The following is a 13884-nucleotide window of genomic DNA, read 5'->3' as shown; positions in this document are numbered from 1 at the left end:
AATTTGGCAAAATAAATTTATAACACTATAACATTGTCATTTTAACTTTCATATATGTAATAAAATGAACCTTTGGAAGCACAAAGGTGTTTCAGTATTGTATAGGATAAAAACGTAGGAAAGTTAAACAGAGGTTTTGACGGGAAGGAATACTAGAGCTATAACTCAAGGCTCTGTGCATACTAGGCAAGCACTAGATCACTGGTCATACACAAGACTGTAATGTATGTTTTAAGTACAGAAACTGCAATGAGCACATTGTGTTTATTTCCTTGTTTGTTTGTTTTTGAAAATTCCTATGCTGCATAGGGCATGATCCACAAAAGGATTTATTTTAATGACATTCTGCTAGCAAATATGGTTGCACTGAATAGAAAAAAAGAAGTTACTTCCCATATTTGGTGTTACGACATTTCAAAAAAAAATTTCTAATATAGACACATTGCCTTGATAACAGAACACACACCTCTGAGGCTAAAGTTGGTCTTTGTGGGACAAGAAACCATTGCCTTCCTCTGAATCCAATCAAAATCTGTACTGTATAATAATAAACAATAAAAAATGTCATCATTGTAATTTGGCTACCCTTCAAATGGCGTACTGTGTATATATGAAATAACTGCAACCCCTCCATTAACTGAATTTGACATCACTTTAATCAATGTATCTTTTCAGAATTAAAAGCAGAAATGTCAAATTCCTACTTCTGTAAATTCTTTTAGTTTTTGAATCTGCATTATATAAAAGTTAGCCTTTGTAAAAGAATTTATGCTTTATAGAAATATAACCAACGGTTTGCTTTAAAATTTAGCTTTTAAAAGATACAATCCAAACAGATATTTCAAATTAGAAGTGATGCCCAATGAAATTATTGAAGCTTCATTTATATGGACTTCTGCCAAGGCTCTACTTCTATGTTAATCACTTCATGTTACATTTCTTGAAAGAACTTGCCCAAACTTGTAATCTTGGGCCACATGAATCCTGAATTTGCTCTTTCCTTCATGGTTCATATTATCTTCTGGCGATATTGGTTAGTTGTTTTTAATTTCTTATAATCAATATGTGATTAAATAGAAATTAAATTATGAAATAAAATTACTTTAAAGAAAAGATTAGGTTACAATTAAATTTCAAACAGTCCCCCAAGTTTCCTAAGGAAGACTCTTTGAATGTACCCTGTCATTAAATAAAATGGTATGTACTCTACAGAAAAATACATTTTCATACCCAAATACTATTTTTTTGAATTTGTAACAAAAATCATTGATGAAAATATGGTAAGTCATGCTTAATAATTTAGAAAAGTTGGTTAGAAGCTGCAAGCAAAATGGGAGGTGTTTGTTTAAGCATTTTCTTCTACTCTTAGTTAAGGCTATATGATGCAAGGTACATCCTCCTTTAAAAAAAAAGAGAAAGGATTGCCTTTGGTAGTTGGGAGCATGGGGGTGGGGGTGGGGGAAGGGGAAGGGGAGAGGGGGAGAGAGAAGAGTGAAGGGGAGGGTTGGGGAGAGCTTGGGGGAGTGGGATGGTTGAGATGGAGGAAGGACAGATATGGGAGCAGGGAAGGACTTATTTTAATTAAGGGAGCCATTTTGGGGTTGGCAAGAGGCTTGGCTCTAGAAGGGTTCCCAGGAGTCCATGGGGATGTCCCCAGCTAGGACCCTGGGCAGTGGAGGAGAGGGTGCCTGAACTGGCCTTGCCCCATAATCAGACTGATGACTATCTTGAATATCACCATACAACCTTTGTCCTGCGACAGATGGAGATAGAGACAGAGACCCATATTGGAACACTGGATTGAGCTCCCAACGTCCAGTTGAAGAGCAGAAGGAGGGAGAATATGAGCAAGGAAGTCAGGACCACAAGGGTTTGGTCCACTCACTGAGACAGTGTGCCTGAGCTAATGGGAGCTCACCAAGGCCAGCTGGACAGGGATTGAACAAGCATGTGAGCAAAATGGACTCTCTGAATGTGGCTGACAACTGGGGCAGATTGAGAATCCAATGATAATGGCACTGGAATTTGTTTCTATTGCATGTACTGGCTTTTTGGGATCCTATTCTATTCGGATGCATACCTTCCTAAGCCTGGATGGAGGGGGTGAGGGCCTTGGACTTCCCATAGGGCAGGGTACCCTGCCCTCTCTTAGGACTGGAGGGGGAGAGTGGGAGGGTGAGTGGGGGAGCAGTAGGGAAATGGGAGGAAGGGAGGAAGTGGAAATTTGACTGGTGTTATTTATAAATTAGTAAAAAATAATCTGCTGAAAAAAAAAGAGAAAAGAATAAAAAACTTGTGTTTTCTGAGAGAGTGAAGATATCAATTAGTATTACTAATCTACACAAATAGTTAAGTATTTGGAAGCCTAATTCACAAGCAGTAATGATTTCAAATGGGAGAAAGGAGCAAGGAGGGAGGGAAGCAAGGAGATGGGGGAGATGCAACAGTATGGAAAGTAGTAGCTAAACTAAAAACTATGGACACACTATAAGGAATCATTTGCATGTAACTTAAAAATAAAATCGAATAATAAATTTTAAAATGATATTTTGAATGCCCCAAAACTTAATCTACAGGAATAAAATATAAAGCTGTTATTCTGTGCATTTTTGTTTTAATACTGGCTAGTTTCAATAGTGTCAACCAACATCTCTTTTCTTAAATAAATTATATTTAAACATAATGTTCCATAGACATTTTAAAATAAATGAATAATATCTATATAACATATATTGTATTTTCCATAATGATATTATATAAAGGAGACAGTCAAAGCCTCTCATTAAATTACAAAGTATATCATCAATTAAAAAAGGCTTCTCTTCTCTCAGTTAACATGCCCTTAAGAAATGCTGCAATTAAAATTCTAAATGATATCTTTGTTAGACGTCAAGACAAATTTTGTAATTTAAAAAATTCTGAATCTCTATCTGCAATGAAATATTTGAATAAATATACAAAATTGCATATGTAATTATAAAAGCAAACCCTTGCTTTAACACCACAATCTTTTCTTTTAAACAGCAATGTTTCAAGATTAGAAACTCAACTAAATATGCGTTCAATGTCTTTCATCTACAACACTGTAAATTTTGAAAACAAGTTTCAAATGTCAACACACCCAACTAGTAGTACACTGTTAAAACAGCAAAGGGTTTTTGTGTACTTTAACCCTTAGGACATTTTTTCTTAAACCTATTGTTATACTGCATAAACATTATTTCATGTCTTGGAAATGCTCTATGATAAAAAGCTTTCTTCAAATCCTAAGTATTTTAAAACCCAGTTGACTATCTATGCCAAAGTAAAATATAGGTTTTTCTCTCTTTATTTCAGAATTGCATTTCTAATAGCCTTTCAAAAGAGCCCTGGACACTGGATTGTTATTTTTGGTTTTGAAGACTGAATTATTACCAATGAATTATTTCAATAATATTTATAAGTTGCCACAAAACCCATAGAAATAGAAATTAAAATGTGAATTGCTGTATGTGTGTTACAAAGAAAATATGTGCGTGCTACAAGTATTTTGCCTTGTCAGGAAACAGAGTATCTATTCCTTTAGGAAATAACATTGATACAAAATAAATGTCTGAAGGCAACAATCAAAACAAATTGATTGCTCTGAAATGTAGACACATCTATTATATATCAAGACATGTACAATCTCAATTTCTACCACTTTTTTGAGTATGTGCTTGACGGTTTATCTAGAATCCCTGAGTCATTACCTATTTATAAAGATTTCTATTTTCATACTTAATTATAAACTTTGTCCTCATAACTATTTCAGAATGACTAGAGTCCACAAGTCAAAAATAGGGAGAAAATGATAACCTTCATCCATATCTTTGGGATACCATGGTTTCACTGTGAATTATTTTTATATGTTATTTTTGTTGTTATGTTAGTCAATTTTTGCATTCATTAGTAATAACTCATATTTTTAAAACAAATAGGGCATTTTTAAAGAAAGGTCTGATCTAAAATTTTTTCTGAAGGGCTAGGTCACAGTAGACATGAATCACCAAGTGACTTACTCCAAAATAGTATTACAAGCCTTCCAGGTTTTTATTTTGTTTTCAGATCAAGGGACTACCTGATCATTTTGTAGCACAAATTACTCTTGATTATTTGAAGAATAATCATGATGTGACAGAGAATATGATGTTTAAAATATGAAAAATAATTTTGAAAACTTATAAATACAAACTTTATGAATACTTTTACACTTGTCATCTGCCAAAGACAACTTATTTTCTTTGCTTCCCCTTATGTTATGTCAGATAAATCCTTTCCAAACTTTAGGCTTCAGCTATTCACATAGAGAATTAGTGCACTGAGAATACATGTCAGTTCACAACTCTCTACAAAACCATTATGAAGGATGTCAATCAAAATAAAAACAGCTATATAAACTGCTTCACAGCAATCAAGACGGTCTGTTCCATACAATAAAAGCAAGTTATGCATCTATTATTATTATAAGTTTCTTAAACAAGAATGGTGTTGTTTAGTGTATCACAAAGGGCAAGCAAACATCAGTAACGAAACCCCCACAATCCTTCTTCATATCTACTGAAAAGATTCCACAGTGTGAAACACATATGCTTGAATATGGATGGAAAAGTACACAGAAGACCAAATTTATGCTTCTTCATAAGCTACTGTAATAAGTTTAAATCAATCTGCCTACTCAGTGAGCTTGTCACAAGCTGAAAGTCATGCCACAGTTAAGATATTTTTAGTCACTTTGTACTTACAACAGTCTTCAACTTCTTCCCACCAAAGCATTTGGAAGAAAAAGTATATATCAAGGCAGGGAAAGAAATCTTGGTAAAAGTTTCTCTCAGTTTTATTGCTCCAGCAGTCTTAGGTACGGTGAGATGTCAGTAAACTTCAGCAGCCTTGAAAAAAATAGCACTTCGACTTTTCCTATTCGTTTTTTCTATAAAGGCTATTGCCTTCAAGAGCTGAGTCCTGTAGAGGGAAAGTGAGTAAGCCCAACACTGAGTGAGTCAACATAGTAACTGATGCCAGGATTCTGTAGAGGCCTCTGGATATTTCAAATTCCAGGACCTGCGCACAAGCAAGTGACCCGCCTTTTCTCTCAAGTTGCTTTCCCATAATAGGACTGCCCATGGACACTACATATAAGGCTGTGCTTCCAGCATGGCAAGCTCTGTGAATTCAAATAATGTTCAACTGTGTTCTGATTCACGTCCAAACCAGAATAGCACAAGGGACACAGTCTTGCTCTCAAAGTCCCCTAGACATAAAAACTCATCAGTACAAAGCTGTCACAATATTTTCAGTAACTTTTATGCTAATTTCTAAAACAACAAAGCAAAAAGTCCTGATGCAAAATTAACTTTTAAATGCCCTTTTTTTTTTTGGCTCCCTTCTTAGCACACCCAAAATGTCACCCTTCTGGACAACAAAAACTGCCCAGAATAATTTATTCATTTGTAACCTATTTGTTGTTTACCAAAACTAATTTGTACCCTTGGGACCCAATCAAAATCATGCATTGATGATGCCAACACTTTGAATAAGAGAAGCAGCAGCAGAATAGAACAGCTGAGTTCTGAAGGCAGAATGTGAGTAGGTCTCAGGGAACAAAGTTTATGCTAAAATAAAGAACACTCTTAATGGGAAGGAGAATTCTTTCCAAAATACTAAATTTCAGTTGTGAGTTAAGACTATTTTCTTCAAATTCTACTGCCAGAATTATTAAATCCAGCCTATGAAATATTGAGCTACTGATGACTTAATGGTTCCACAAAAAGCTATAATACTAAATATACAGAATTGTAATATATTATCCAATATTTTTGTAAATCATTCTTAGTCAACAGGAACAGTCATATTCTTTTTTATTATTTATGCATTACTCATCAAAAATTTGCAAGAGACTTTAGTAATATACTTTGAGAAAGATTTTTTTTACAATTATAATCATCATCCTTGAATTGTTTCAGTATTTTAGATCAGGTTTAACTTTTGTAAATTAAATAATATTACTAGAGAGAGAGAAAAAATGAGAGAGGAGTATAATGTATGTTACAGGCATGTGTGATATCACTTTCTTCACCCCAAAATGGTCTATTCTGTTTTCATAGCTCATGTGTTCCATTCCTTCATATCTATTCTTGTCTTTTCATCGTTACCTTTCAACTTTTGTGACCCCACTCCCAGCCCAATACATACAAATTTAGATTTTAAGGCAAGAAGACATGACATATTTGTCCTTTTGAGTCCGACTCATTTTGCTTCACACAATGCTTTTCATTTCTGCCCAGTTTTCTCTAAATATCATGATTTCATTTTTCCCTATAAACATTAACATTTCATTGTATACATATGTATTTGTTTTATCAATCATGATAAAACATTTTTCCATTGTTGCTAAGACTTTTCTCATACTATCTCTTTATATTCATACCACTTACTCTCCTCAATCACCCTGAAAGCTAGTCACAACTAATTTGTCTTCCACCTTTCTTACTTTGCCAATTTAAGAATGTTATAGAAATTTAACCACTCAATTTGTGACTTTTTTGCGACTGCCTTTTTCACACAGAATTGTGTCATGAATTGCTATTTATGTTCTTATCAATAGCTTCCTACAACTATATCTGAGTAATGTATCTATCTATGGCTGTTCTGTGGTTGGTTTATCCATTTATCAACATTTAGGACATTTCAGATATTCCAAATTTTGACCAGTACATATAAAGCTGCCAAAACAGCCATGTAAAGTTTGTTTATCTATTTATTTATTTATTTATTTATTAAAGATTTCTGTCTCTTCCCCGCCACCGCCTCCCATTTCCCTCCCCCTCCCCCAACCAAGTCCCCCTCCCACGTCAGCCCAAAGAGCAATCAGGGTTCCCTGCCCTGTGGGAAGTCCAAGGACCACCCAACTCCATCAAGGTCTAGTAAGGTAAGCATCCAAACTGCCTAGGCTCCCACAAAGTCAGTACGTGCAGTAGGATCAAAAACCCATTTCCATTGTTCTTGAGTTCTCAGTAGTCCTCATTGTCTGCTATGTTCAGCAAGTCCGGTTTTATCCCATGCTTTTTGAGACCCAGACCAGCTGGCCTTGGTGAGTTCCCGATAGAACATCCCCATTGTCTCAGTGTGTGGGTGCACCCCTCGCGGTCATGAGTTCCTTGCTCGTTCTCTCTCTCCTTCTGCTCCTGATTTGGACCTTGGGATTTCTGTCCGGTGCTCCAATGCGGGTCTCTGCCTCTGTCTCCTTTCATCACCTGATGAAGGTTAATATTCAGGAGGATGCCTATATGTTTTTCTTTGGGTTCTCCTTATTTAGCTTCTCTAGGATCACTAATTATAGGCTCAATGTCCTTTATTTATGGCTAGAAACAAAATAGGAGTGAGTACATCCCATGTTCCCCTTTTTGGGTCTGGTTTACCTCACTCAGGATAGTGTTTTCCATTTCCATCCATTTGCATGCAAAATTCAAGAAGTCCTTGTTTTTTACTGCTGAGTAGTACTCTAATATGTATATATTCCATACTTTCTTCATCCATTCTTCCATTGAAGGGCATCTAGGTTGTTTCCAGGTTCTGGCTATTACAAACAATGCTGCTATGAACATAGTTGAGCATATACTTTTGTTGTATGATAGGGCATCTCTTGGGTATATTCAGAAATTTTTAAGTCAGAATTAATACTCAAGAGTATAATTACTTAGCATTTTAACAAATGAGTATCTAACTTATTAAAGATAATAGCAAAGTTATTGAAGTATTTTATACCGCTCAGTAGTGTGTTTAACGCAGTTTCTTCAAATTCTCACCATTATTTGGTGTTCTCAAATTCTGAGTTAATTGTTTTTAACTTCTAAATGTAGAAGAACATAATGATAATCATAATATCAGTTTTTCTAATGAATAATGTTATCAAACTGCTTTCAATGTACTCTTTTAAAACTATATTTGGGGGGGAACATTTAGATATAATATTAAAATTCTTAAATCCCAGTTCCCTCTCTCTCCCCTTGTACCATTCCTTCCACTTACCATTCAGCACCTCACCCCCCATCTACTCCAAGATAAGGTAAGGCACATTACTTTAGGCCCTCCCTACTATATCTAGACTGAGCAAAGTATTGATCCAAAGAGAATAGATTCGCAAAAAGCCAAGTACATGCAGTAGGAATAAATCCTGGTGCCCCTCAGTCTGCCCCAACCATGCAACTGTTAACCACATTCAGGGGTACTAGTTTGGACGAAATTTTGCTCCTTCCCTGTCAGGCTGGAGTTAGTGAGCTCCCATTAGCTCAGGGAGACTGTTTCAGTGGGTGTCCTTATCATGGTCTTGACCTCTTTGCTCATATTTCACGTCTCCCACTCTTCAACTGAAATTTGAAAGCTCAGCCCAGTGCTCTGCTATGGGCCTCTGCCTCTGTTTCCATAAGTTGCTGGATGAAGGTTCTATGATGACAAGTCTGACTACAGGGCAAGGCCAGTTCAGGCCCCCTCTCCTTAGGGTCTTAGGGTCTTAGCTGGTGTCTTCCTTGTGGATTCCTGGATATTTCTCTAGAGCCAGGTTTCTTGCTAGCCTTACAATGGCTCCTTCAATCAAGATATCTCTTTCCTTGCTCTCATCTCTGTCCTTCCTCCATCTCGACTATCCTGTTCCCTCAAGTTCTCTTCCTTCTCCCCTTCTCCCTTTTCTTTCTCTTCTTCTGTCCCTTCTCCTCCTACCCCGTGCTCCTAATTTTGTCAGGTGATCTTGTCTATTTAGACTTTCTAGGTGGATCTATATATGTTTTTCTTTGGTTCACCTTGTTACCTATCTTCTCTAGGATCATGAACTATAGGCTCAACGTACTTTGTTTATATCTAGTATCCACATATGAATGAGTACATATCATATTTATCTTTTTGGGTCTGGGTTACCTCACTCAGGATGGTGTTTTCTAGTTCCATCCATTTGAATGCAAATTTCAAGATGTCATTGTTTTTTACTCTTGAGTATACGCTAATGTGTAAATATGCCACATTTTATTTATCCATTTATCGGTTGAGGGGCATCTAGGTTGCTTCCAGGTTCTGGCTATTACAAATAATGTTGCTATGAATATAGCTGAACAAATGTCTTTGTAGTGTAATTGAGCATCTTTGTATTGCTGGTTCCTGAGGTAGGTTAATTCTTAAAATTTTTAAGTGTTCACTATGGTATTATTGACTTTTGATGTAGTATCTCATGGTAGAGTTACAGAATTTATTCAAATTTGTTAAGCCAAACTTTACATTAATTAACAGTTCATTATTTTCCCTTTCTCCTGAATAAACACTTCAAAGAAGTGTCTAAACATAACATTTGTCCATTCTTTAATTGGGTACCTGGGGGTTATCATTTGTTTATTTTATGTTGAAATGCAAGAACTCATTATATTTTCTAGACGCGAGCAATTTGTCAGACATTGATTAAAAATACATTCTATAATTTCTGTTTTCTTAGTCTTATCATAGTATTTATTAAACAAAAGTTATAAGTTTTGCTAACATATGGCTTATTGAATATTTTCTTTTATGGGAAATACTTTAAATATATTAACTAATAACTATTGACCATTCCTTGTATCAGAAAAGTTTTCTTAATTTTTCTATTTGCATTTAGATCTATAATTCAGTTTGAATTAAATTTTGTATTTGAATGGTGGTTAGGTTGAGGGCGTTCATTTTTTTCTTATAATAGTCTAATTGCTCTACAACTACATGTTGAAAAGGTTATCATTCCTCCATTGACTTGCTCTTATAAGATAGTCAAAAACAGTTGGAAATATTCCTGTATGTATAGTTTTAGGAAAACAATTAATGTGTCAAATTTTCCATTTTACTATCATGTTGGCACATAAAATGTTTCAGATGTTTTAGCATTCCTGATTTTAGATTTGTGGATTGGGATTCTCAGTTTATTGGTTATATATATTACTACATAAAGTAATAGTTAAGAAAAAAAGTTCTAAAGCCAGAATTTTGAAAAAAAAATATAAGAATACACGTAATGAAACAGGGATTCAATTTATATGTAATTAAAATAATCTTAAAAATATAACTAAAACATAGAGCTTAGAAATAGAGTACAGGACCAGCAAGATGAATAGATCTCATTAGGAAGGAAAAATAGAAGAGATACTTATGGATGAATGGTGGGCTAGAATTAGAGGATCAAGGAAGAAGGGGGAAGAGGAAGAGGAGAGAGAAAATACAAGAAGAGATGGCTAAAATTAAGGGCCATATTAGTGGTAGTATGGAAACCTAATACTTTAGAAGCTTCTTTAAAAATACATACAAATAAAATCAACCTAAATAAAATCATAAAATAATGTGGGAGACAGAACTGAGTGCCAACTAGACATTTCTTGTTATCAAATAAAGCTTCCAGTACCTGAACTAGATTACATATAATTGTGATGTTGGCCCAAAGAAAGGATTGAATCAGAATACGCATATATAATTATGATGTTGGCCAAAAGGACTACATTGGAATACTCAGACAAAACAGGTTGTTGCTAAAACTATAGATTGTTCTCCACAAATTGATGACAAGGCCCTATTGCTGAAGACATCGTCACAACACATTGATCATGGAGAAGCTAAGCTGATACATACATAGAACCTTTACACCATATATGTTACCATCTTTGTTACAGGAAGAAGGTACTCTGGACACTATCAAAGGAGAAACAGAATCAACATTTCAGTCACAAACACTTTGTTTTACAATAGAACCATGCCTGCAACATATTGCTAGGGCAATGGTGGCACAAAATTCATGGGAGTAACAAACCAATATCTGATTTGACTTAAGGCCCACCTACAAGATGGAGCCCATATTCAACACTGCTCAGGAGACCAAGAACCTGAGAGTGGATAGCTCAGAAACCTAGGATAAAATTAAATACTACTGTTTCAAGGAATACAGCAATAAAATAATCCTTAATGACATTCTGCTATACTTGCAGATAAGTGTCTTGCTCAGCCATCATCAGAGAAGCTGAGAAGCTTCATCATGCACAAGACGGTAACAAAGAGACCCAGAACCAGCTGATACACAGAGAGGGAGAGGCCTTGAAACACTCGGTTCTAAATGGGCTATCTCTAGTAAATTCCACCTCTCAGGGATCAGGGAAACTTGTGGAAGGGGAGAAAGGATAACAAACAGACTGAGAACATATGAACTCACAGAGATAAGGCGGCATGCATAGGGCCTGTACAGGTCTGCACCAGTTAGGGTCCTAGAGCTAAAATAAGTGGACACATACACCCATCCCTAACCCAGAAAGGATTGACAGTTGAGCCATCTTGGGATGTTCCTTAACTCATAATAATATGTCAGAGCTTATTTTTAAAAAATCATTTATACTTATTTATTTTATGGTACAGTTCCTTTACATATATATTATCGCTGTAGGGCTTTAGGTTTTGTGTTTTTATGGGTTTCTAAATGTGGACAAGGGAGTCTGCATTTATGTTTCTTGTGTCTTTTCTTGGGATCTTTGACTTCTATGTGTTTGTTCTGTTCTATTATGATTTGTTTGTTTTTGTTTTATATTAGTATATTTTACTTATCTATTGTTATTCCTTAAAAGCCTGCTTGTTTTCTAAGGAAAGATAGAAAAGGTGGATACAGATAGGAGGTGAGGTGAGGAGAAACTGGGAGAAGTAAATGAAGGGGAAACCATAAACAGGGTAGAAGGGCAGGAGAGAGGCGGGGAGGGGAGGAGATAAAAATGTAGAGCTCAATAAAAATCAATAAAAAATAAAAAGTAAAAAATCAATTTTCAATAATATAATTGTTTACATATGGATACATCACACAGATCCTTTCAATAAAATAATGCATATATATGTACACTGAATGGACTGATATCTCTATTTTAAATGACTATTTTAGAATATAGTTTTATGATACATACCATAAAATGAATTGGTATTAAACAATAATCTTTGTATCATAACATGGTATATTAATTATAAAGACTGAGTGTGGTAAATATAAAAATGAACTAGGACAGGATTTCTTTAATTGGAAATCCTAAATATGTTGTTTTATGTTGAAGCTGGACAACAGATTTCTAGAATTGTTTTCTAGAACATATTTCTCATAATATTCCTCATAATCCTCATAACATTCTCTTTTCTGTCTTCATTGGCTTTCAAGGGTTCTGATGTTATGAAGTCTTTACTGCTGGTCTTGTAACCTGAGATCTTATTTTTAATTAGTTCCCTTTATTAGGATAGGTGGAACATCAACAGAGGCTTTTATAACATATTCAAATAAGGACGGTTTACTTCTTGTTTCCTATATTTATTTTCCCTGCATTTCTATACTGGCCATAATTTGTTTTTTTTCCTCTCTCTCAGATTTATTTATCTTTCATTTTTTGCTCCTGAGTATTTCATCTGTATGGATATGTATGCAACACATGTCTGCCTAGAGTCTGTGGAGGTCAGAAGAGGGCATCAGATCACTGGGGTTATGAATGGTTGAATGGTTGTTCTCTACCACATGGCTGCTGAGAATTGAAGCAAGATCCTCTGCAAGAGCAAAAAGTAGTCTTAACATAAAACTGCTGACATTTCTATTTCTCCTATTCTCTAGAGCAAATATATCAAGTAAACATGGCATAATAAGTTACAATAAGACAAGGCATATATCCTCATATCAAGGTTGGACAAAGCAACCCAGTAGGAAGAAAAAGGTCCCAAGAGCAGGAAAAAGAGTCAGAGACATCCCCTACTCCCACTGTTAAGAGAACCACAAGAACATAAAGCTGCACACTCAACTGTCACATATATGTAGAGGAATGAATTCAGACCCATCCTTGCTCTGTGTTTGTCACTCTAGTCCCTATGACCTCCATGAGCTCTGGTTAATTGATTCTGTGGCCCTGTTCTCCTGTTGTCCTTGACCACTCTGGATCCTTCGATCCTTCCTACCCGTCTTCTGAGGTATTTCCTGTGTTCCACCTATTGTTTAGTTGTGGGTCTCTGTATCTGCTCCCAACAGTTGCTGGATGAAGCCTCTCTGAGGGTGACCATGCTAGGCCACAGTTCCCTTTTATCACAGAAAAAAGTATCATGTCCTTTCAGGTTTCAGAGACTCTAGAGGAAAATTCTCTGTTGTTTGAATTTTTTTTTTTTGCCTATACACAAATTGCACTTTTTCCTCTGTTAAAGACTTTCTGTTTTATTTATTTTGAGGTTTAACTCTGACTAGTATTTAGCCTTTGTTCACACAGTTCTGTGAAGCTGTAGGGCATTGTCTTCCCCAATATTCTCTTTTTCTCTTTTCATTGCTTTCAAGGGTTCTTGTGTCATGTACCATAAATCTCTGAGGATCAGTTCACTTTTTCTCTGTTTATCTTCTTTCTTGTTCAGTCTGGCTACCTTCTATTGCTCAATCATATACACAAATTCTGCCTTCTGTCTTCTTCACTCTGCTGATGAGGCCATCCAGTCAATAATATTCTGATCATTTTTATTCATTCAATTCTAAAATTTCATGATCTCCATGCTTTTTTCTCTGACATTTTCTGTTTCACTTGTGGTAAATAAGATTTTAATTCCTTTTTACAGCTATTCACTTTGATAAGGCTTTTAAAATAAATTTAAAAAGTTTTACTACATGGCTCTGCCTGATATAAAATTAATAGAGAGACCATGTATAAGGACAATAAATTGTACATTTCCTCCCATTAAATATCATTGCATAAAGAAAGAAATGTACTTAAAATAAGGTACTCAAATGTTTGAGATGGAAAAGATGGTGAACTCATAGAACCTTCATCAAGCAACTGATGGAAGCAGATGCAGAGATACATAGCAAAGCACTTGGCTGAGCTC

General features: G+C 35.4%; 1 protein-coding gene across 1 annotated transcript in view; it reads right to left on the bottom strand.

Annotated features, from left to right (window-relative positions):
* The window catches only part of LOC101982181 (dystrophin-like), a 681579-nt gene extending 676541 nt beyond the window's left edge, over window positions 1-5038 (bottom strand). Inside the window, exon 1 of the mRNA XM_013354813.1 lies at window positions 4764-5038. Within this exon, the coding sequence (XP_013210267.1) occupies window positions 4764-4794 (31 nt within the window). The 5' untranslated portion in view covers window positions 4795-5038. The remainder of the gene's footprint in view (window positions 1-4763) is intronic.
* Between the last annotated feature and the right edge of the window lie 8846 nt (window positions 5039-13884).

This window comes from Microtus ochrogaster, unplaced genomic scaffold, assembly GCF_000317375.1.
Source record: "Microtus ochrogaster isolate Prairie Vole_2 unplaced genomic scaffold, MicOch1.0 UNK71, whole genome shotgun sequence".
In the NCBI taxonomy this organism is placed as follows: domain Eukaryota; kingdom Metazoa; phylum Chordata; class Mammalia; order Rodentia; family Cricetidae; genus Microtus; species Microtus ochrogaster.
The sequence above is the reverse complement of the archived record's forward strand: the minus strand, read 5'-3'. Positions and strand labels throughout refer to the sequence as shown.